This window comes from Equus przewalskii, chromosome 8 (genome assembly GCF_037783145.1).
Source record: "Equus przewalskii isolate Varuska chromosome 8, EquPr2, whole genome shotgun sequence".
Taxonomy (NCBI): Eukaryota; Metazoa; Chordata; class Mammalia; order Perissodactyla; family Equidae; genus Equus; species Equus przewalskii.
The window spans coordinates 7,886,642-7,912,668 of NC_091838.1; the positions used below are offsets into that span (position 1 = coordinate 7,886,642).

General features: G+C 40.5%; 1 protein-coding gene across 1 annotated transcript in view; it reads right to left on the reverse strand.

The window, feature by feature from the left end:
* The window catches only part of STMN2 (stathmin 2), a 51,364-nt gene extending 26,404 nt beyond the window's left edge, over positions 1 to 24,960 (reverse strand). Inside the window, exon 1 of the mRNA XM_008519920.2 lies at positions 24,543 to 24,960. Coding sequence (XP_008518142.1) covers positions 24,543 to 24,561 — 19 coding nt within the window. The 5' untranslated portion in view covers positions 24,562 to 24,960. The remainder of the gene's footprint in view (positions 1 to 24,542) is intronic.
* Between the last annotated feature and the right edge of the window lie 1,067 nt (positions 24,961 to 26,027).

Genomic DNA, 26,027 nt, shown 5'->3' on the forward strand with positions numbered 1-26,027 from the left:
GAAGATTGGCCCTGAGCTAAAGTCTGCCCATCTTCCTCTACTTTGTGTGTGAATCACCTCCACAGCATGGCTGATAAGCAGAGTAGGTCTGCCTCTGGGATCCGAACCTGTGAACCTGGGCTGCCGAAGTGGAGTGCATGGAACTTTAACCACTTGGCCACTGGGCCGGCCCCAACTACTGGTTTTTGATATGTAATTTTTGTTTACTAAACTATAAGCTCTTTGAAATAATTCACAGTGTAGTTTTGGGTGGAACAGAAGTAGTTGCTCAATAAATGGTTTTTGGCCATCTTGCTCATTGATTTTAAATCAATTTCTCCATTAACAAGTAAGTATGATTGCCACCTATGGACAGAAGTTTCTGTGAGGCATTATGGAATCACAAAGAGATACAATAGTGTCCGTCCCTATTCTCAAGGACACAGTAGGGTGTCAAGTCAGGGAAGTGAACTAAATGGATACAAAAATTGATAGAAACACATGCAACACAGGGTGGGTGTCAAATGGAAGCACAGATGATTTGTATTAGAAATTCAGAAGAACCTCAAAGCCCTGGGGTGGTGGCGGGGGGCGGGGGGGGTGGTCAGGAATGGCTTTGCAGTTAGGGTTGCCAGATTTAGCAAATAAAAATACAAGACTCTTAGTTGAGTTTTAATCCAAATATTGAAGGGGGCATGCTAAAAATCATTCCTTGCTTTTCTGAAATTCAAATTTAACTGAATGTCCTGTATTTTATATGGCAACCAGAGCAAACGGACCTGGATAGTAAAGACTGAGTAGTGTTGGGGAAAGCAAGGAAGAGAGAAGGTATATTTATGATGTTGACCTGGAAATGGGGTTCTTAAGAGACCATATGGAACACTTTCATGGGTAGGGCAGTGAATTCACATAGGATTGATAACTCAATCCAAGGAGCATCATTCACTTTATGGTCTTTATGAATGGCATTCTCTGTGTCCAGGGGACGGCATTTTCACAGACTACACTACAATGGCGTTTTCAGGAGTTGTGTCCTGATAATAAATCTTCCTGGAGGGTCAATTTTGCTCCAAGATTTTGGGTAAGATGTTTTGAACTTTTCTTCATGTAAAAGGGTTGTGACTTAAAACATTATGTTTACATTAAAACAAACATGGATATATTTTATACGAGAATGTCAGAATATCATGAATTTTAAACATGTAAACTTAAATTCAAGCTTGACGGTTTAGTTTCGAGTCCACCCTTAGGAATATTTTTGTAGGAAAGTTGGAGAAGCACAGAGGTGGCCATGGGTCGGTTAGCTGTAAGTCTTGGTTTGCCCGCGCAGTTCTGGTTTAAGTCCGTTAATAACATCCCCTTTCACTGTCGAAAGTTTGGCCATCACAATCATCTTAGCAATAGGAAACCATCCAACATTTTGAAGCGGGGGTTACCTGATAAAAGCCTTCTTCGATTTATTTGGCCATTTTATGCAGGGAAGACCTGTCACTAGGAGACACATTGGAACAACTGAAGGAGGTGATATGATATGGCTCTGGAAAATGGTAGTGCAAAGGGAAAAAAAGGGAAGATGCAAGAGACTTTATGAAAGAAGAATTAATAGGAACTAATAACTGAATTCGTAGCCAAGGGCAGAGGGAAGAGAGCAAGAGATCCTTGTGGATGCGTGGTCAAGGGAAGCTTTCCAGAGAAAGCGTTGCTAAAACGGAGTCCAGTAGGATAAGTTGGTCTTGCAGAAAGTATGGCAGGAGTTGAGGTACTGAAATATATATATATATATATATATATATAAATATATATAATTTGGATAAACTTTTTTATTAACAACAACAACAACAAAAATCCCAAGCAAATGTGAAGGCTATTAGAAACATGCTAATGAGATTTCACTACTGATATTTCATACTTTGAACTGACAATCATTGTTTTCATTGGCTTTGGGAAATCAGAATAGATTAATCTTTTCACCACACCCCGACACCAAGCAGAGCTGTATGCATGTTTGTAAGGACGTGGGAAGTGACAGGTAATTCCATATAATCTTTTTCATAGTTGGCTAAGTTTGCTATTAACTATTAATGTTTGCAACTAAGTGCATTTCTCTAGTGAATTCATTTAAAATTCAACCCGCATGATGGATAATGATTCTATAGCAATATCCTCTTAACCTAATGATGTGTGAACATTAATTGTTTTTCCATTCTTCCAAATGGCTACAATGAACTATGAATAATGGTAATAGCTGCTATTTGTTGAGCACAAATAATGTACCAGGCATGGGGCTAATGTATTTGCACACATTTTCTCATTTAATTGTCTCAACAATGTTATGAGAGAGGTGCTACAATTAGTTCAGATTTACAGATGACATCAAAAGACTCAGAGAAGTGGAGTAACTTGCCCAACGTGCGATAGATCAGGAAGTGAGGAGTTGAGTCTGAGTGTAGGTCTGCCTGATTCCATGTGCTTTGCTCTTGATGTTATCCACTGTCCCCATTTGCTCACATGTGTTACACATACCTTCACTGTCTACATATTGTTTCTAACAAAAAAATAATGTGTATTATTATTGATTTTTGGAATAAAGAGTCCAAGACATTTTTCTCTTCCCTTTTTCCTTTGGCATTCGTTCTTTAATTAATTCCCACATGTGCGTTATCGACCACATGGCTATACGCAGGTATAAATGTTTATATAAAGAAAGTGTAACTTTTTTTTGGACTTGTGGATTTTACTTGGTGCATCGATGGCTGGAAAACTCAGGAAGAGTTTCTCAAAAGTTACTCAGTATGTATATTCTTATTATATGACTGAATATATCCTTACACATTCATATCACAGCTGAGAGGAAAATAGAGAAGGTGGTAATTATCTAGGTACTTTAGGAAAAAACAGTTTGCATCAGTTGTTTGAATATTTTAAGAATGACATGCTTTGGCAGGCAATTACCTGAATTTTCTCTATTTTTTTTCTCTTTTTCCTGTGTGTGTTAATCCGGGGAGTGTTTTTTTTCTTTGAGGAACAAAGAGTGGTTGAGGAGAACAATACAACCGGTACTAGAGATGTAATAATCAGATTAGATCTTGGGATAGATTAAAACAGCAGAGAGATTTTGTTTACTTGGCAAAATATGAAATAGACCCACATATATGTAATTATTTCCCCCATTCTTTTACATATGTATCATAAACTCTAAGCCCTTGGCTCAAACTTTCAGATACATCTCAATTTTATAGATAGTGTTTGAATAAGAAAATAATGTATATTATTCATAATGATCTGCCCCATTATTTTTGAAAGGTTCAAATAATTCAAAATAAGTGGTTTAAAAATTTTCAATTTTCTGCTTCACCTGGCTTGGGTGGGAATGAACATCGATAAGTGTTCTCAGACTTATCATTTTGTTGTTACTTGTTTTGGAATCAGTAGTATAAAAATACCTTCCGTTTATTCATTCTAGAAAAAATTTTATTTGATTCCACAGTTTTGGCTAATGTTGACTATAAAAAAGTAGTAATATGTACCAGGCTTCCTGTGAACATGTGAAAGACAGTAAGGAATGTTCTGGAAATGTCATTAATATACTACTTGAGGAGAAAATATCTCAGTCTCTGAATAGGCTACTCATCTCTGTCTCAACACAAAAGTATTCTTAATGACCACAATAACAGTCATTCAGACTACGGGACGGCTGACCATGGACTTGTGTTTGGGTGGCTCAGCTGAAGAGTGCCCAAGATCTGTTAGCATAGTCCCTCTCTTTTCTTTCTCATGTTTTCCCTGAGATCATTTTAGTCTAGGAGGGAGGTTTTCTTGGCAAATTCTAAAGTACTCAACTTGGATTCAACCTAAATTTCTTCTTCTGAAAAGTCTTCGGGCAGAAAGTAAAGGACAAAATCAGATGACACATACAAGGCAGGATATAGGTCCCTTGTGCTTGATTTTATAGAAATTAGATTTGCATTGGTGTCTTAGAGATTTCACTGAAAAAATTTCTTTATTCGAAGCTTACTAATTTATATAAACATTGACTAAATGCACCTCTTCCTTAGGAAAAAAAAAAACCCCTATCATTTCCAGGTAGAAGCATCTTTAGGACCTGGCAAATTGGGGGCAATAGCTGTAGACCTTGTTGGCAGCCCTCATTTCTGGTGCCAGGATTTAAATGAACAGCAGAAAATGGGAGAAATGGGGTTCTTTACTGATTTGTTCCAAAAAGACCTGAGACTTACAACCACAATTGTTTATAAATTGGTAAACCCAGAGTTTTTCACTACTCTAACCCTATCCTCCACTCTCCTTTCCTCCCAGTTACCTCTTAGCTCTTTTTAGGGTGCCTTCTTTTCGTATGTCATCAATTAAGCTCCTGTTGCTCCTTTTAACTTAACGTTAATCATACCGTGTGTTACTGTGTGTAAGGTGTTTGGTAGTTTAATTGCTTTTGACCTCTTGCCCAAGGCCAGATTATTTTCTAAAAGTCACACCTGTCATCCCATTTAAAAGTACTTTTGGGAGCTCCATCATCGTGATTTTCTTCTTCAAAGAAGAAACAGACTAAAATGATTTTATTAAACCACGTGTATGCTGTATTGGCTTGAATTTGGACCTTAAAAAAAACTTTGCTTGATGAATATGTAATTGAAGACTCAACATTCAAGTGAGGAATAAATCTCAGATTTTTAAAGATCTATTTTAACCTCCTAGAAGATCACTCACATGAGGTAATGTTCGAGATATTTCTGTTATGATGACGTAATGCTAATTGGTTTAGTATAAAAATGGATTCAGACTACATTCATTCTACTCCTCTCTCTCCCCAAGAATTATGGTCTCCTGAGCTACCAGGGAGGTTTTAAAAGATTAATATTTTGACCAGCTAAAGCAGCATATTTTTTTTTCTGCAGGAATAGATATCAAATCAAATAAAGGGACATTTAAGAAGGTCAAAGCTGTACAACCCATCATTGAGTTTTACAGGAACATATGAGGTTCTTAAATTTCAATTTAATTGATTCTTGGCAAAGCAATCGTGACAAGGAAAAGAGATTGGATGACATGACTCAGTCCTCGCGATCAAAATTGTAATAAGAGTGGTAAATTGTTAGCACTTGGCTCCTCACCTCACTCTTGATTCCAGTTAAAGCTCTTGCTGAGTTTCAGGAGAGTTCCACTAAATCATGCAGGGTCTCGTCTTTTTTTTCTTTCCCCTGATGAAAGAAATTGTTACAGTCCTATGTGCAGACCAAACTACACTGTGGCTTCCAGGAGTAATGCAAGCACTTTATTCTGGTTACGTTTCAAGATGTTATCATCAAGCTAATTCAGGGCGTTGACGGATATTTTTCTCTTAAGTCTTCAGTGCTACCAGTAGCAGTAATAAGCCTAGGTTAAGACTTAAATGAGACAAAGCCAGGGTGAAAAAAATGGAGTCTGTTCATCTGCCTGAGTGGAGTTCTCAAGTAAGAATGACTCTTTCCCTTCCCTTCCCTGCAGTCTCCTGAGCTGCACGCAACGGTCATTAGAGGCTGTCATGATGTTCTCTGAACTGTGTCTCCAAAATGGCTGAATGTGGCACCCAAGTGATTTGAATCTCTCCCCATTACTCTTCAGTTTTTTGGCTGAACAGTAGAAAAATACTTTGCACACTTTTTTTTTTTTTTGGTGAGGAAGATTGGCCCTGAGCCAACATCCGCTGCCAATCTTCCTCTTTTTTTTTTCCCCAAAGCCCCAGAACATAGTTGTATATGCTAGTTGCAAGTCCTTCTAGTTCTTCCATGTGGGATGCCACCACAGCATGGCTTAATGAGCAGTGTATAGGTCCGTGCCCAGGATCCCAACTGGTGAACCCTGGGCCACTGAAGCAGAACACGTGAATCCAGCCAGGGGGCCTGCCCCTACACTCATTCTTAATTCAGGAAAATGTCAGCAAATCACTTCCTATGCAGAATGATTATTGCATTTGTGAGGTCAATTTCTAGGATAAAAAAAATGTTTGGTCACCAATGATAAGGATGCTAGTTTCCTTGTGCACTTTGTTGTAATGTGTGGCTTTTCTCCAGAAAATAAGCCCCAGATTCAGCTTCACATGCATTTTAGAATTAAGTCTGACTATGACTCATGTCTTTGTATTGAATAAAGTGGTATATGAGAATACATATACAGTGAACTACTACTATGTTCTCAGGGAAAGCAGAAACTTTCAGGAATGGAAAATGCAAGACTTTTATCACAGTGCAAAAAAAAAAAAACCCACACACCCCATAATATAAGATTCAGATGACTTTATCTCAGTTACTGGGCCAGTTGACTTCCCCTTGAATTGACCAGTGGTTTAGATACTGAGAATACAGACTTAATGAACTCAAAGGGAACCCTATCTATCATCACGCGATGGGCTTGTCTGTTTTCACATAATGGAACATGCTAATTTATATGGAACATTGAGAAGAAACAGAGTCAGACTGAGCAGGGACTCCGCAGCAATTGGTACGACAAGCTCGATCAGTTGTAGCTTAACTTAATTCCTCTACAACCTGAAGATTTGCTAAAAGCTCAAAGCATATTTCTTGAGGAGTTTGGATGTAAATCTCTGCTTCCTTGGAATGGTGTAAAGTTTCTACACATTTGAACAGCTCTATATTGTTTTAGTTCTGAGTGTGTCTTACGAAATCCATACTACTTATAACAGTTACTAGGACCAACTGTGTATAAAAGAAGTATTTTAACTTGGTATTACTGCCAAATAATATTTATTAAGATTCCACGGAATAGAATCCTTATCTGGGTAGTATACAAATTGTACATACAGCAGTCTCCCTAAATATTTTTTTAGGAAATGAGTGGTATATAAATAATCAGCAGAAGAGGATAATTTCAGGCAAGAGCTACAAACACCTCACTTAGGAGCCAGCATTTTGTTGGCTTCCAAAAACCTAAGCAGAATTCCAGAGTCTCATTCAACGAAACTTTGAAAAATGCACAGTATGTTATATTTATTCAACAGTGCCCTAAAAGTTGGATTTTCAAAACACATTCATTAGAGTTTTGCTTTAGTCACCCATTCAAAAACTGTGCATTAAATGCTTATGTAACTGGTGTAATGAACAAAAACTCTACAGTCAGGTATTTTTTTCCCCTGAATGAAAACAAGTCCCGTAACTTTGCTAGTCATATGTAATTAATATGTCCTACAGTCACTTTGTGTCAAAGAGGATAGAATGAACAAATATATATTTGAAAAGTAGGAAATATAAATACGGTGAAGGTTTAGAACTACCTGATATGAATAAAAGGATTGCAGTGATGTTATTTTTGAGCATCTCTGGGAGCATGTGAGAGTAACGGAGCCTTCGAGATGTGAGTGAGGCATCTTTGTGTTACAGCTTCCACAGTGTGCTTATTTTCAGCATCCATTTTCGAGGCAGCTAAATAGCGTGAAAGAAATCCTTCAGGTTAATCTAGATGTGCCATGAAATTGCTTTTTTGTTTTGGAAATCAAATGCTTCTGCGTCAAGCTTTGCCATGTGAGGACTCACTTTCTGAAACAGGATTCATCACATCATACACGAGAACTCTAATTAGTCTAATTTTCTGTGAGGAATGAAATGCAATATACAAAGCGAGTAGGTAATGCGTCTGAAGCCTCTGAATTCCGGTCGGTTTATTGTCATCACCGTTACAAACAGAATTGAAGTATAAAAGACAACTTAGTCCAAGATAAGGTTTCTAAATTTTCTCTTTTTCATATACTTTTTGTTTCTTCGGGGATTTTTGGAAAGAAAAGCTCTTCTAAGAAATGGTAATTTTCAGCGGCATAAAAGTTTTGCAGGCTCATGTTATGACAAATGTAGTTTGTTAAATTATTATTCTCTCCATGCCAAAATATCTTTTTGCCTTTTGTTAATAATAAAGCAAATGGCTGCGGAGAAGATAAAGAGATTGAAAACTGGGTTTTGATTTTCTTGAAATAAACAATTCCGTGCACAAAAATCCCAGATAGATTTGAAAAAGAGCTGTATGTTCCCTTGCAGGGAGATTCCACAAGACACAGAAACTATAAGATTCAAATAACACCTGAGAGGTCAGGAGAGTTTGTTCATACTTTGAGGAACCGTATTATGAAGGTTTTCAGTTTGTTTTGGTCATTCCATTTTGTTTTTCTACTTTTATGAAACCTGGTTGGCTTGGATTGCTGAGCACTATTTCTCAAAAGGACGTACTCTAAGTTCATCAATATAGGTATGTTTAGATTACTAGTAAGTTTGCCTTTTGTCTAAAGCAATTGGAATCACTAGCCATAGCATCTTGAAACTGGAAGGAACAGTAGAAAGCATCTGATGGTATTCTCATTTCATAGCAGATGAAGAATCTAATAACCTTGACCTCTTTAAAGGCCTCTCCCCACTGTGAAGGTGGTAGCTGGTGGTGAGGGCAGAATGGAAAATGGAAATAGGAAAGGGAATGCAAGTGATGCAAGGCTTTAAAAAATCATTATCTTTCTTTGATATTTGACTCTTTCTCCTGTTTCTAAATCTGGTTGTACATTTTTGATGTTGGGTAGTATAAAGCAATTTATTTTGCATTATGACAGGGTTTTTCCCCCTTTCCTGAGACCTGGGAAGTCTTAAAGTCACCTCTTCCAGAGCACTTAGGAACAGCCTTTCAAAGCGGGTCACATATTTTAATTCCTCTTGGGAAGCAAATTCCTCTGCCTGCGAAGACTCGTGCCTCAGGTATGGGTACAAAGTTCTTGGGATGCATCCAGAATGTGGTACTTGTCGCTGCTTCTGCTGACCAAAGCAATATATGTATTCTCTGTCCTACTTCCAGAATTCCTCCATTTTCAAAATGTTCATGCAGAATGGCATTTCCCTTTTACTTTACAAAATTATGGAACGTGTGGAGATGCTTTCAAGTGAAACCATGCTCTTGGATAGTAGCACAGGTCTGAATGAATCCCATATTTCAGGTAGGAAAATGTTTAGTTGGTAATGAGATTATATGATCATCAAGGTCTTTTCAGAACTTTAGATTTTTTATTTTAAGACCTTGAGCAAGTCATTTAATCTCTCTGGACCTCTTTTCTCATTGATAGTTGGTATCTCCAAGCTCTGGAATTCTATGATTCTACAAATTTAGAAAATTTTGTCTTTAAATGGAGTAACTTTCCCATTACATCCAGATTCACCCTTTTGTTTTCTGCAGCAATGGGTTTATTTACCTACCTTGTTTTAAATTTTAAGGTATTACACTTTTAAAGAAAATGAAAAATTCCTCCTCATAGTTCTGCTTTGCAAATTGTTTCCTCTTTCTGAATATTGGTATTTCATAACAAATACTTATATGATAGACATAAAAAATTCTTATATATAATGTGCTTCATAAAGCAACCTATATTTTGCATTTCAAATTGTCAAACTATTTGGGCAAATTTAACTTTTCCACGTACTGCATGTAAGATCTATTTTGACTTTAATATATTTTTTCCCACTGTAAGGCAGAATAGGTGATGTGCAAAATATAAGCTTTATGGATGCCATCTGGAACTAGTTCTTGGTATGTGGAGGATTACATTTTGGCATAACTGGCTGAGTGGGATTGGAATAACCTATGCTTTTTATTTTATTTGTGGCAACAAATACTGTATGACTTGGTCATAAAGATTCCAAGTAAAAAACTGAAGGCAAAAATGGAATCAAGGATTTGACCTGCACAGAGAAATATGAATTGGAGTCTGCCGTAAGTGGCTGATGTTATTTAAAAAATCAGTTTGGTAATACCTAATACTTAAAGGCACAATGTTGGCTTTCCTTTATGTTCTATTTTCTCTAGATTTATTCAGCCTAAATATTATTCATAAAAAAGTGGACTTGTGGTTTCGAATATTGCTCACAATTTCAAAAAGTTTGCCAAGTAATAATAGGTGGACAGAGGATCTGTGTACTAGGATGTGGTGACAATTCAGAAATGTCCCCAACAGTTGTGACTCATGCCAACTCTGTAAGACTGGGTTTGTATCTCCCTAAAAACAGCAGTAAATCAAACAATGATTTCCATTGCAAGGGGCTTTGATTTTCTCCTCTCAAAGACTCAGTCATTTTCCTGGTTTGTTTCACATAGGTTAGCGCTTATTCTGTACTGTTCTGTTTGCTGCTGTTTCTTCCCAATCATATTTAAGTGTTTTGAGGGTGAGGGAGGTGTCTCATTTGATGTTTTCAGTATTTCTGCCACATGTAGGAGCACGTGTGGCAGTTAGTAGGTGTTCTATAAATGCTTTTCCACTGGTTACTGAGCAGGAGGGGGCTGTCCATCCGCTGCCCAAGCTACCTGCTGAATCTGTCAGTGCCCAGCTGGCTGCCCCATTGAGGCTAGGTATACAGAAGGGGTTAAGAACCCAGATGTTGGAACTAGACTGAGCTCAACTCTGCTCTCCACTAAGCTGACTAGCTTCATTTTATGCCAGCCTGGGATTTCTGTGTGCTTCGAAGTTGCCTCCTTTTCTCGCTTATCTCCTAGCCCTTATCCCATAGCTGTAGCTATGTTAATAGTTTCAAAATGGTGCTAGTTAGTGGTACAACTATAATTGCTTGGTTCCTGGGCAAAATTTAAGAAAGCCTTCCCACCTCCATCCTTCATAAGGTCAACTTCACAACAGCAGGTAATCAACTCTCTCTAGACAAGAAGAAAAACCATGCAAGTGAGTGTTTCCTCTGCATTCATGTATACATTTGGTCGTTTTTGGCCAGATGCTGACTAAAGGTGAGTAATGAAAAGAACATGAACAGGAGCTGAAAACTTGTGCTCCAGCTCAGGCTCCATTCAACCCTACACAATTTATTAAACCTTCTGAACATGAGTTTATTTATCCACAAAACAAGGATGGGATATTGTTGTAAGGATCGAATTAAATAATGTGTTGAGAAACTAACGTGCTGTACTGATGTAAGATACTGTAAGTATAGATTAACCTTCTCCAAATTTATCTTTATTCAAGCGACTTTTTGAAGTTTTACTGGGATTGGCTATAGCAGTGCTGTGGCATCTTGCTTCTTATATTTCTGCAGGCTTCTTTTACTTTGTCCTTATCTCTTCAAATCACCAACCACAGTCAGAGCCCCTACTGTGTCCAAGAGAGACTGCACACATGGTGGTCAACCAAGTGGGCTCCAGGGTCAGACTGACTGGTTTCAAATCCTAGCCTTCCCACCTATGCACTACATATGACTTTATCTTCCTCCCCTTCTCACCTGTGAAAATGGGGATGATAATTATCTTTGGGAAGTGCTTGGCACAGTTGCAGTACTCAACACAGTAAGTACTCAATATCCGTTAGCCAACAGTATTATTACTGCCAGCCACAAAGGTGCTGTAGGGGAGAGAAAGGAAGTGAAACATGGTGATGATCTAGAACTCAGAATAGTTCAGAATAGGTATAAGATAAAGAAATGTCTGTAGCAAAATAAATAAAAACAGTTGACACTGAGAAAGCTGGAGTGCAGCGGAGTGAGCCTAGATTAGAAACCCAGCTCTGCCCTGAAGATCTGTGACTTGGAGAAGCTCACTTAACTTTCCTTGGCTTCTTCTTTCCATTCTTGGTTAAGTAGGGATGATGAAACCTGTTGCGGTGTTGCTGTAAAGATTAAATGAGAGAAGAGCATAGGGCCGTGTGACGTGTAAATGGCTCATGCGTAGTAGGGGAACAATAAATGACAGGGAAAAGGGTAACACGAAGGTGATCCAAGATGGAATACAGCTTCTGCCCAAATTTACTGTTTGACAATAAACCTGTAAGAGTTCACAGGAAGGACGGATCGAGGAAGCTGCATTCGAGGTTGGCCTGGAAAGCCTGCTACTGTCTATTTCAAGGGAGCAAACCCTTTCCCCAAAGCAATTCTGAGGGATCCTATTTAACTTCTTAGCTGACTATCCTCGCCCTATGTATTCACCGTGCACTACTGAAATTTATCGAAAGTGATAAGACACGTAGTTTTCTGGATAGAGTAACTTCACGGCTGTTTGGTATCTGTCAGGAGCAACATCTTCCCTTTGCAGTCAGTTTAAGTGGGTAGGCCTTCACTCTTTCAGCTCTGCCAGCAGGACACAAAGTCCAGGCTCCCCTCCCAAAATACATTTCTCTGCATTTCTTCTCTTGGGTAAGTTTTAATGCAGCTTGCTGCAATTCATAGCCAATAGACTCTAACAGTATGCACTGTTTTTTATAAGAATTTCAACAAGTGGAATCCAGTTCTTTCAAAGCTGCTTAATTCAGTATTTCAATGTTAGACCTGAAAATAGAAAAAAATTTCATCCTAAATACTGAATTTCATTTTATTGGTTCTATGACTAAACTTTTTTTTTTTAAGTCAAGGTTTTGGTTGACAGAGGAGATGCAATTCTTTTCTAACTTTGTGTCTCGGCTACGTATTTTAGAGCCGTGTTAGATTTTTTAAAGTAAGGAAATGTCTACATTTCCTTTAAAGCTGAACTCTCCTACCCAGTGCAATGTATGACCTCGTGAGGATTTAAATATAAATCTCCTCCTTTGTCATTATTCCACCTTTATGAGCAAGTAGGAGTGTACTTTATCGTCTGCATATAATGGCCTACAAATGTGATAAAATATTGAGTACTTTTACATGTAGATTGTTATTTTAACCAATAGCATCTAATATGGAAAAGGATTCTACTATACTTGTAAATGTAAGCACATATTTCTAGTAACATGCCTGCAGTTATATCATAAATATAATTCCTAGCTTATGTACAATACATTTACATAAATTGATATTTTGCAGGCAAAACAAAAATAGTTAAAATGCTCTTTTATCTTGGTGTCTGTTACCCTCACTGAAGCCTTTATAAAGTCAGATGCCAGAGGAATGCTAATTCGATTTCTCAGGATATCTTTATTATTCTAGTAATTACATTCTGCTAACATCTTACAGACTTTTATTGATTTGCACCTAAAACACTATCGATTGAAAAGGTGTTACTTCCACGAATGATGGGGAGATGAACACTAAACTGGAAGTGTCCGTAACCTTTTCCCCACCGGGGTCATCTAAGGAATATGATGTTTGTTCTCTTTGGCTGTAGCATCTTTGTTGTGCTTATCTCTTATTTATGGACGAATGGATGGAGAGGAGGAAGACTAAATCGATCCAGATAAGAAAGTACCTGGAGCTATCCTTGAAAGAAAAGATCTAGCTGAAGGAAGGGTGTTGAAAATGGAAGTAAGAGAGCAAGGGTGCTGGGTGGGGAGGGGACTGGAGAAGGAGGGAGGGGAGATGACCACGTGATGTGGGATTTGGATGAAATTGATGGGTTAACAAGATTTTGAGAACGAGAGACTCTGTGTGTGTGTTGTGTTATGTGATATAATGCCCCCTCACCTGCTCTTCAAGACACTTCAGTCTTACATTTTAATGCTTCTGGAATCAGTTTTTATTTCTGCTGAAAGTGACATTTTATGTTGATGAGCCTTAGTGAGTAGGCAGGAAGGGGTCAGTTTTATTGAAGTTATATTTGTATTTGAAGTAGGATGAGATATAAAATACGACATGAGAAATAAATGCAAGAGAAAGGTACTTTTAATTTTGGCATTACCCAGAATGCATTTGTCTTGGAGATATACAGTATTGGCAGCTGTGTCACAAATATGATATCAGTCCTCCCTTTACCACAAAGAATTATTGAGTACTGATCACTTTCTAAATTCCACGTAATTTCTAGTAGGTTTGTTATTACATGTAGAAATTCACAAAGTATAAGAATTTAGATGTTTAAATTATTATTTTTATTTAGTATTTTCATCATCTATTTAGGGGGTCAGAGAAGGAGATTAATACTTTTATTGCAAAGTGCTTAATAATCAATTGCGTGCTTAATATTCAATTGCTTACTTAATTCTCTTGACAACCAAGAGATTTAGGTGATTTAGGTGGTGTTATTTTCCCGATTTCCTGAGACAATTGTGGTATAGAAATGATAATTTGCCCAAAGATTGTCAGCTAGTGAACAGTGGGGCAGGGTTCAAAATCACGTCCATCTCATACCCAGCCCACCTCCAAAGTGCTAGAGTTCTCTTCTCATCACAGTAACATTGCCTGACCTGAGCATTTTTTTGAGGGGGGGGGGGTGCTCAGAGTACTGCTTTTAATTTTCCTAGGATTTGGCAGTCTTTTGAGTTCTGTGATAGCTTGCTTTTTCTTATCACACACAGCTGTTCCGTTTTGTTTTCAACATTTGGAGGCAGCTTTAACCTAGGCTTTCTGCACACTTGAACATCTGGGCCTGGGTTTGTCTAAGGCGGGCTTGTACAGTTGCTCAGGTTGGCAGATGCAGGATAGAGAATGTCAACATGGTGGCAGCAAGGGTGAACATGGAACCAGAAGAAAAAATCATATCCAAGTTTTACCACTGGCTTGTCAGCCCTCTCACATTGTCTGTCTGTTTGCTGAGGCACCCCTGCTTTGCCCAGGAATTCTCTCAGCTTGGTGGCTGTCACCGGGGCCACCACTCACCACCCTTCTCTTAAAGAAGGTTGGATTAGGGAAAAGTTGAGTGGCGACTGTAATAAAAATTGGGTGGGTTGCTTCTCCTCAGCCAACGTTCATTTAGGAAGAGGAAGAATCTTCAATATCTACATAGGTCTGGTCAGGGGGGACCTAAGCACAACCCTTCAAAATGTCAGGCAGTTCTCTGGGGAATTTAATCAACACTTTATTTCGATTTTTATTATTTAGGAAGTATTTTTCAAAAAGCAAATGACTCAGTTTCTCACTGTGCTCCTTGCTCCCTCTTTAGTCATTCGAAATGCATGTGCACTGATATTTTCATGAATAAAACATCCAGTTATTCTATCTATCTAACGACAATTAAAAAATGCAACCCTTTGCAGTCATATAGAACTTGACAGATACTAATGACTTCACATTTTTCTCCTTGATTCTGAAAATGATCCTGATATGGACAAGGTAGCATCTCGCCATTTTACAGATGCTGAATTAGAGACGCAGAGAGGAAAAGCGACCTGACCAAGGTCAGTTGGTAAGAGAGTAAAGATGAGAACTCAGAGCCTCAGAATCCTCCTCCTGGGCCCTGGCCTCAGGCTCTCTGTCCTTGTTAGTCTACACTGCGGTTAGGGGAGGTGACTCACACTGGAGGGCCACTCTGCATGGTCCACTGCTCCACGTACCCCACTGGCCACCTATGTAAGGTGTAATCCAAATGGTTCCAGACTAGCAGCATCAGTACCACCTGGGCGCTTGTTAGAAATGCAAACTCATGGGGCCCATCCCAGATCCACAGAATTAGGACCTCTGGGAGTGGGATCTGCTGTTCCCAAGTGCTGCTGATGCTCAGTGAAGTCTGAGAAGCATTTAAACTAAAGGACACCCTGGCTGGATTGGCTGAAGGAAGAGATCAGTCAAATATTGAAATTTTGCAGTCTTGGGTGGACCTCAGTACTTCCTAATTGATGTTCTTAGTATATCATTATGTGCTGTCTTGTAACATTGCAGGGTAGTGTAATAAAGTTGTTAAAATAGTCAAGACTTTTCTATTTATAAATGACTATTATTGGTATTATTTTTTTTGAATGTACAAGTCTTGTTTTCTTCAAAAGACTAAATTCTCCAGGGGAGAGGACTATGTTTATATTCTCACAATACCTAGCACAGGCTTCAGAACACAGTAGGTGTTCGAATCTATTTTATGTTAGTTAATATTGTTAACTATTAATGACTTTAGACTGAAGGCAAATAAATGTTTGGGTGTGTCTTTCCCCACTTGTACATATGGGATTACAGGACAGTGGAGTAAGTGCTAAACTTTATTATATATGTCATTATAATCATATCTAAAATATATTAAATACATATATTTATAAATATATATCTTTATTAGACTTGTGTTCTGGCCCTGGCTCTGAAGCTCACCACATGTATACCACAGAGTAACATGTGTACTATGCCCATCTCATAAGGATTATATGAAGATTGAAAAGGATGGAGTGGGTGAATATTTTTGAAGAACTACAAGGTCCCAAATAGATTGTGCCATCTAATTTATCTTTTGAACATTTTTATATCTTCTATGTTTGTCTGCTCTTTTTTTTTTTTTTGACTATAAAAGGAAAAAGTAGGTCTGAAGCAGGATGAAAAGATGACTTTTTTAAAGTGACAGGAGTCTTGGATCAGGTAATCTGTGCTGACTCTGGTAATTTTTCATGTGTTGAACAATGATTAGGAGAAGGATGCTAACTGGCGCTTTTCAGATAAAGCTGAAGATTTAAACAATAGGTATTAGTGTTAGGAATAAAGATGAACCATGCAGTGGGAAAGACAGTTGTGTTCTGAAGGAGGGTTCCAGGGAGGCGGCAGGGACTCGGGCCTCAGTTCAACTGCCTGAGATTGTTCGTACCTCCCTCTTGGAGCCTGGAAGCGAAGACAAGCGACATGGCCATGAGAGTCTCTGGTCTGTTTGGCAACAGTCAATATATTATAGGTTGAGCCTCATCACATGAGATGGTTTCTATTCACTTGGAAGCCCAAACGGAAAGACTATTCTTAGGTTCCTGTGAGCAGTTCCCTTGAATGGAAATTAAACTTTATGGCTGTAGTTCATAGGAAAAAAAATCTGCCAAAAGAGGGAGCAGGATGCTAATAAAAATTTAAACTTTAAAATGCTCTCCTGGACAAGTATTTGTGGGACTAAGTTTAGATAAATCCCATCCATTTCTTTATCTTGATGTAAAGACATACAACCAAAAGATTGACAGATTCAGATTACTGATGACCCATTGTCATACTAAGTACTTGTATTAATGGATGATGTACAAACTCTAACATCCCAAGTACAGTTATTCCAGAAGAATAACTGCTGAATAAGCTCTCACAGGCATTGCTTTATGATTTTGGTTAAAAAACAAATCAGTTCCAGACAATATTATTTTTAATGTACTATACAAGAACTGTAATTATCTATTTCTGTTCACAAAAACAAACTTTTGGAATCTTGCAATTTTTCAAGCATTAAATATTTTAATGTGGAGGTCAACAAAATTACAAATGAGAAAAAATTTAAAATTTTGGTTATGGTTTTATAGTATAATGTGTGGCTTATTAAGTACAATTCCTGGAGAAGCTATATTTCCAGAGACTAGCAAAATGATTGCTGAAATGCATTAATTAACCTTTACATTCTCATAAAAGTGTTTTGTGAGAAGAAATGTACACAAAATGTTATCTTTAATCATGCCTAATAAAAATGGGTTATATAAACACAGGTTTTACTACTGCAAATGTCTCCTTGATAAATGGCAGGACATGATTCCCTTATTAAAAGATAATTAAAAAGGTTTCACAGGGGATCCAGAGCCTTCCCACACAGGATCCTGCCTGCCTGCTTTTGAGGTAATAAGATTAGAGTTTTGAAGTAATATCTAATGATTATATTAAATGTGGATGCCTGGGCTGGATATCTCTTAGTTCTAGATTTAAAAATAAAATATTTATATTAAATATCTAGGGTCTACAGAAGGAGCTAGGGATGCATTTGAAATGCTCTAACTAGGATGATACTGATAATCCTTCCTCTTAGTTAGGCCTTCAGAGAGACATGGGTCCGTACATTACAGCCCCCAAGGTCTCAGAGCTCTCTTTCCTCAAAAGCCTAAATCATGGCAGTTATTTTAATGAGCCCTGTGTTACCTATTGAAACTAGTCATCGATCTGAAGGCACTTCCTCTTCAGTGTGAGTCTGTGTTGAGAAAGGATGAGACCATCAGGAGTGTTCAACAAAATGGCGGTATCCCTGGTTCGACCTCCATGGTGGGAACCTCTGATATGGAACAGATGGAAGAGTAGCCAGTATTGGTTAAAGGCTTGGAATCTGGAGCCAGAGGGCCTGGGCCCAAATTCTGGATCTAACTGTGTGACCTTGGGCAAGTCACTCCACCTCTCTGCATCTCAGTTTCCTCATCTGTAATAGTACCTACTTTTTAGGATTACTGGATGATTAATACAGTTAATATGCGCAAAGTGCTTAGTGCCTAGCACGTTATATGTGCTAAATAAGGGTTAAGTCAATAAATAAAAGCCACTTCTGACAGACATTGAAACTGATGTCTATGCCAGAAAACTGATTCTTGAAGGAAAGCAATTATCACAGGACAATTGTTGGTTGAAGGAGCACTCAAAAAAAATTTTGGCTCAGTCTCTAAGGTCCTCAAGTTTAGATTTTTGTTATCTCCAAATGAGCTATACAGACATGCAGCCACAACAGACAGCTGTGATTAAACGTTTAAAACACACGACTTTTATACTTCGGTCCTAGCATGTTTTCTTTTTTAAAAATGTACCACAAGTTGCAAAAATGGAAAGTTCCCTAGCTTTTGAGGCCCTGAAATGAATAGTTAAAACAACACGAACAAAGAAATGGGTAACCTTGAGGCTTAATCCAGCCTCATGTTGAATAACACCATATCCTATGAACTCTGTGGCCAATTTTACTCGGGACCAGGTTTTTAGTGCCCTATTTGGGAAATAGTAAATTTCTAATTTGAGATATTTCATGCATAGCATCATTTTTGCAGGATAGCATTCCCAGAAATGTGGTAATGTTTGCGTGGTCGAGAGGAAAGACATATTATATTTTTGATGATATCTCTTGAAGACCCATTTTTTTCCCTTTCAGTTGACTTTCTTAGGAAGTTAGTGTCGAACAGTGGAGGTCCTTTATTGGCTTAAGTAAGCAGAAAAGACATGCATACTCAGTTTTCAAATCTACAATCATACGCAACAAATGATTTTCTCATGTCGTATCTGGGAAGAAATACTCTGTTACAATAATTTGGTAAGTAACAAGCATGGACTGTACTGAGAGACAATTTTAGTGCTGTTCAATCCTCTTTTAATTTCTTCGGTATGTGGAGTATTTGCAGCGAATTAGCTGTATGGTGAGTGGGATTGCAGACTTTTGCACGTTATTCCACAACTAAAAGGTTGTGAGTCAAACTTTTCGTTCTGCATATTGTTTTGTAAATAACAGTAAGCCAGCAATATTGACTTATCATCCTTCTCGACTCAACCACAAGCCACATTCATTTTTTCTTACACACACACACACATACACACACACAGAGCCAAACTCTTATTTTCCACATTTCTCTTGAAGGTCTTCTGCTGAGTCCTGCAATATGAATATATTTTTAAAATTCCAATTAAGAGAGTGATGGCACACAACACATAACTCCCAAAGGAATAAAATCCCTAAGTGGATGAGTTTGAAAGTGAAATATTTTGCAAAGATTGCCGTGGATTTGAAAATATTAAGACGTAACACGAGGGCTTATTGTGGGAGGTACATGCATGTCACAGTTTTATATTTCTATAACTGATATGTCTACTGGTTGGAGGCAGCAGCATCTTGGAGCTTGGAAGGAATGCAGAATGTCTGGACTCAGTCAGACCAACTATATCAGAATTTGCATTTTAACGAAAACCACAGGTAATTCATATGCCCATTAAAGATTGAGGAACAGAGTCATTTGAAACTCTTAAATGTTTTAGAGATGGATTATAGTTACAGGAAATATAAGAGAAAAAGAATTGCACACCAATGCAAATATGAAAAATTCCACTTTTGATGATCCTAAAAATCAGTTTATGCCTGTTTTTTGGTAGCACTCCTTAGTGTGGCATTGTATCTACCCGTTTGCCCTTCTAGCCTGCAAGCTCCCAGAAGGCGGACACCGACAGTCAGGTGTGTCTCCAACATCAAGCACATTTTAAATAAATGAATAAGTTAACAATGTTTTTGTTTAATTTATTCCTTTATTTAAACATTAAAACATTCTGTTCCTAAATAATTTTGCTATTACTACCGGCCATCTTCTACTATTTATCTACTATGAATACCCAAAAGTAACATATGGTATTATAATAACAATGTAATGAAACTAGAAAATAAAATCATAAGAAAATAATTAGCTGGGGCCTACATCTACTTCCAGATTATGAAGTTCACTCATTTCATCTTGTCTCCTTGAAAAGGTGCACAAGCCCTTTTCATCCACTAGGACATTAAGCATGGCATTAACTTACTGAATAAGCAATTGACTGTTACAGATTAAGAAAAACGGTTTTATTAAATAGCTAGTATTTGAAACTGGGTTTAAATCAATCCTCTTCTGCTTTAGAGAACTTGGTCGCCCTCTAGTGGGGTGAAAAATTAATGCAGACTCCAAGGTTTTCCAATCGAGAGAACTAGGAAAGAGAACAAGCCTCCATTCTGGAAACATCTGGGTCACCGGCTAATTTGGTATTCTCTTGTTGTCTGGCAAATTTCTTGAATTTTTAATATAAGGTCACAGATCCTGTGACAACAGAATAGGTGTATTTTTCCAAAACCAAAGAGGAGATTGTGTGAGCTGGAGTTCAATAGCAGAAGCTTGGGGTGACCACACCCAAAGCAGGTAGCCACCTGCTCGGAGGCCAGCTTCCTGCAGCCTTGTGTGAGCAGGGAGCTAGCTAATGGGGCGGAGTAGGGGATATAGACAGTCCTAGTCAGTTGGAGTGAAAAACAATGGTGATTGAGAAATCAGGAATTTTCCTAAAGATGGTCTGGATTCAATGGCAAAAATCTTCAATTAAATATGTAATTGATTCATCTTCCATTTCATTTTAATTATACAGGTTGAACTTAAAATTCTGCTTGAAAGCAACTACGAGAGACTCACAGAATTAGGTAACTATTTTGATTCTAAATTGCAGGGAAGAAAACTATTTTATTGTGTGACTTGGCTTTATGGCACTCTGAGAGGACATTTCTTGACTCTGAGTAAAATGCATCCTCTTGCAGCATTTTCCTCCCTGAGAACCAGCTATCTGATGGAAGACATACTGTGCCAAATGATCAAACGCTTATTCCACAATCCATCCACTAATAATTTTTTTAAAAACCCCTGAAAGTAAGTAAAAGAGCTTTTAACACAACAAATAAAATCCTGCTAAAAATGTTAATGACTAAGGGCAGAGGCAATTGCTCTAACAATAAAAATACTCCCCTCCCCCTTAGAATAGAATAATTTACTACAAATCTGCAAGTCACATCACAAAACCAGTGTTAATTTTGACTAAACAAAGTTCTAGATTTTAATATTACAAGCTATCCAATCTTATTTGTCATTTTTAAATATATTTTCTTTCAGAGAATTTTACAATGCATAGACAACTACCACCAGGTGTAGTAATTTATATCATCATACTAGCTACTTGCATTGGGCTACAAGGGGTCACATAATGCTTATTGCAGGCTCCACTTACGCATCTGGTAAGAATTATACATATAAGACTGAACGATAAGCTAATGCTGTTTCTCTTTCAATTTTATTCTGAAATCCTGACCAAATCTTTTTCTTTTCATTTCTAGTTATTTATATACCCACTTAGAAGGTGTCCACTTCATTAGAGAAGATAGTGGAGAATATTATATGCACCTAGTATAATCATGCAGAATACAATAATTGTTTAATGAGTCAGGAAAAAGCACCCGCTCTGCTGATTAATTGATTATGCCTTGCAACTGGAATGATTTCAAAATCCATTATTTTAATATTGCAGAGGTTGTGCTTCTTTTCATGATTTGCAAATGCTGCTTACTCATGGCAGAAAGGATCCTTGCCATTTATCGTATTTGGGGTGGGATTTTTATTAATGGGATGATGGCTACCATTTCACCATCCGTGTTTCTGTGCAGAATTGAGACTGTATCAAGAATCAGCAATTGGAAGAACAGTTTAAAAAAAATTTTGTTAAAATTTTGTGCATAACCTATATTTACAGACATAACCTTACGGAATCCACGGTGAAGATCCTAACATCTCAATTATATATGTATATTTTCACCCACTGCAGCCACAAACAATTCTCTGCGGAGAATTTTCCAGCAATCTTTGGCGCACAAGCCCTTCCCTTAGCAAGCACCTAGACATATATCCGACTCACATGAACATGCATAACCCCAACAGGAACCGCAACATATTTGCTTTATAGCGTAAAACGAAGCACCACTAGAGAAAGGATTCTTTTTTGGGGTGAGGGGAGGGTGGAGCAGGAGGAAGAAAAGTGAGTGCAACAAGGGTTAATCAAATGCAAGCTGGACCTTTTGAACAAATAGGGCCACTGAGTCATGAATAATAATAATAATGACTTGAAATAAAAACAATAATCCTGATGATGACGATGAGTTTGTAGCCGCCCTCCTGCAGCAGCAACCTCTCGGTGCGGGTGCAGAGGGCACAGCGACATCGCCCCCATCCCCCACGCTCAGAACCTTTCTGGACTTGCGGGTGAACCGCGAGTTGCGGGAAGCGAGGGTAGCTCGGGACACTGCGCAGAAACCTGTCTCGCGGGTTGCACCCGCGGGGCGAGCGCCCGGCCCGGGGGCGGGGAGCGCAGGGCGCGGCGCGGGGCTCTGCAGGGCTGGCCGCCTTCCACGCGCCGGCTCGCCACGTGCGCCCCCAACCGGCCAGCGGCATCGCGGCTGGGCCCCAGCTGGGAGGGGTGGGGCCGAGCCGCGCCTCGCTCGAGGGGCGAGGGTCCCTCCCGGAGAGCCCATCCAAGGGGTCTCCGTCCCGGGAAAGCGTAGAGAACAGAGTGTGGGGGGTGGGCTTCGGCTGGGGGCCAACAGCCTCCAGCTCCGCGGGCTGCGGGAGGGCGAAAAGAGAAACCCTTCCCCGCGCCCCTGGGAAGGGGTCACCTCTGCGGTGTCGCGGCCGGCTGGGGTGGGGCCGCGCCTTTGTGTGGCCGGGCGGGGCTCGAGCCAGCCTTTCTGCAGAGCCCCTCGCTTGGCTGGGAGGGGCTCGGCGTCGGGACTCGCAGCAACGCCTCGTGTCTGCACAACATCAAGGGGTGCCCGGGCCTTTTTGGGCTGCGGGGCTGGAAAAAGGGGCGCTAGGACTGCTGACCGCTCAGCGGCCCCTCCCCAGCCCCCTTTCCTCGCCAAGTCTCGGGGAGGGTGGGGCAGGGCGGAACTGTCCAGAGCGAGCCCTTTTCTCTGCTTTATCCCTTCTCTGCATCCGGCACCGGGTCCCGGGGGCGGGGTGTTTCCAGGCGCCGCGGGACCTCGGGCCCCTCCCTGCCTGCCCACCTCAGGGCCACCGAGCGCCGGACCTTGGGGCACTGAGGCGCAAGACCGGTTGGGGATGGAGGCCCTGGATCCGGAATCTCATTTGGTCTCTCTGGGTCTCGACTGTCTCTCTGGTAGAGGCGAACCCATGAAAACTGCAAATATTTGGCCCTGACCTACGAAACGGATATTTCACGTAGCTCAATTTAAGACCTTGACCTCTTTTGTATCTCTATTATTATGTATACACGTATCCGGGTTCCAGAAGCTTTTTCTCAAACGAGTTCATAGAAGCCTTTACCTGTGTCCATGTCTAATCACTCTATGCAATGTGGTTTGGAAAAGAAAAACGTTAGCCCACTTTAACCCCCGCTGTCTGTAAAACAGAACAATGAGGCCAGGGTGGGCAAGGCGGGGGCGATGGTCAGGTTGCACTCAGTAGCTGAGCCTGGGAGTCAGGAGCGCAAAGCGCGGGGCGTGGCGCTGCCGTCCCCCCAGAGCTGGGCTCCTGGGTGTCGCGCTGCGCTCCCCACCCGGCCCCCTTTCGGCTGAGGATGCCGCACCCGGCTGGGGGAAGGGTGAGGGCGCCGGCGCGGCTCCGCACAGGGTGGGGCCGTCCGCATTGTGCGCCCAGCGCTGCAGGTGCCTCCCCCCGGGACCGCTCGTCCTCACACAAAGAAACCCCACCCCAGCGCCTGCGAAACTGCCGCCCCTCCACCCCTCCCCGCCGTGCGCTTCCCCGCCCCTGCAGCTGCCCACCCGCGCCCTCCGTGCCCTCCGGACTTCCTCTCTCCTTCCCCTCCCTGTCCCTAACACAAAGGCATCTAGGTCCCCCCACCCTCGCCCAGCGCCCTTACCTCCCCGCCCCGCGCCCCAGGATTAGCGGTTTCTCCGACGAGACAATGCCATAAAATTTGCCCGGTTCCCCACCCGCCCTCCTCCCTCGTCTCCACCCATCTTTTAAACAGCCTGGATGGGACCGCTTTGACTTTGCATTTTTCTTTTTCCTTTCTTCCACTCCCCATTCTCTTCCCCATTTCCTTTTTTTGTAAACTAGAGAAAATGAAGGACGTTACAAAGCACTTTCCAGAAGGTCCCTTAACCCCATTTAAAGCAAAAGGTTAAGGTAACACCCTCCCCCCACGATTGAGTCCTAATTTTAAATATGGAAACAGAATAAATACCCTACCCACGGGAGGGCAACTTACCTGCTTCTACCTTTTAAAAGAAATTCTTAGCTATCAGATTTCCAAGGACTTCCTCTTTGCCCTCCCCAAACCCCCAGAGCTGCCTCCGTCCTCCGGGTTCCTGTGTTACCATTAACGTCTTTTTCCCTCTAAAATATCTCCAAATGCCTTCCAAGCTCTAAGAGAGAAGGTGAGAGGTGGGCTCCAGGTCGAGCCGAGGGAGAACGAGGCGCGATGCCTTACCCATTGCCGTTTTAGCCATTGTAGAGATGTGCAGATGCTGAGCGGCGGCGAAGGCGAAGGGTCCAGCTACAGCAGCGGAGAGAGCGAGAGAGAAGACTGAATAAGGCACTGAGTCTGCAGAGTGGGACCGTGCGAGAGAAAGAGCAAGAGGCAGGAGCCCATGAATAATTATCACTCAGAAGCTCAAGCAGATTGGCTCCCCAGGTCCCCTGACATGACTCCCGCAGAGTCAGAATCTCCAAGCATTAAATATTGATCGGCCAATGGTGCTGGAGTACAAAGTACCAGAATGCAGTTTGAAATGGAAATCAGTCCTTCCCTGGCAGCTCCCCCCGTTTTGGGGGCCTGATAGTACGGTCCAAGTAGAGTGGAGCCTTAGCCCAGAAGCCTCCTAGGAGCTAAGAACTGGGCTGTGCCTACCTGGGAGCCAGCAGGCTTGACTTTGTTCACACGTTTCATTGCACAAATAGACATAAAAAAGGAGAGGGGTTCAGAGGCCTGAGAAGTCTTCACCACATGCTGACTGTTGGAAACATCTGTTTAAACGCTGTTTTCACTTGTTCGTGTTTTTTCTTTCACCTTTGGCCCTATCTTTGGTAGATTCTAGTCTCCCAGTATGACCCCATGTCTGACTATGGTGGCAACTCAGAGCAGAACTGAATTATTGTCCTTTGTTTTCCAGCAGAGGTGGACTCAGATGTTTCTGGACTCCTGGGTATTTCTCAGCAGAGCAAGGCCTGATGTTTGCTACTCGTGGCTCAGAAAGAAGGGGCTGCCTGGACTGCTTGGGAATAGGGACAAGTAGTCAGGGTCCACCTGGGGACCCCGTGGAAGAGGATGAGAGTTAGCCTCCTGTGCCTGTGTCCTGTCCGTCTGGACATAGGGTAGAACCAGGTTGACTGGTCGGCTTGAGCACTGGGGGAGCCACAGCTGCTGGATGCCATGCTGCTCTGGAGATGTACGAGTCCATGGTTTGAAACCTCAGTGACCTTTCCAGGGCTCTAAGGAGAACCTTCTGTGATGAAGGCTTAGTGGAGATGAAAGGTGTGATCTGGAGCATGGTTTTTCTGAGATCCAGACACTCTCTTGGTAAAGGGCAAGGAAACATGTGGTCAAGTTTCAGCTTGAGCAGTGTGGTATCTGAGGATCTCTGAGACCAGTTGCAAAAAGTGACTTTTCATTACAAACAATGTATTCATTAATTTATTCCTACTCACTTAATGAATGCCGTTCATTAATTCATTCTTTCTCACTTGACTCACATAAATATTCATTGAGCATTTACCATGTGCCAAGCTCTGAAAATACAGCAGTGAGAAAGATTTTAGGACTTGTTCTCATGAAGCTTTTAATCGCTGTTAATTTAACACTTCTGTGACTTCCCTGAACTTTCCTCCAGTCTAGATTCATTCAGAAACTGTGGTTTTGGCATTTGAAAAATAGGCAAATAATCCCTAATTCCATTGTGTTTGAAAGCCGAAAGAA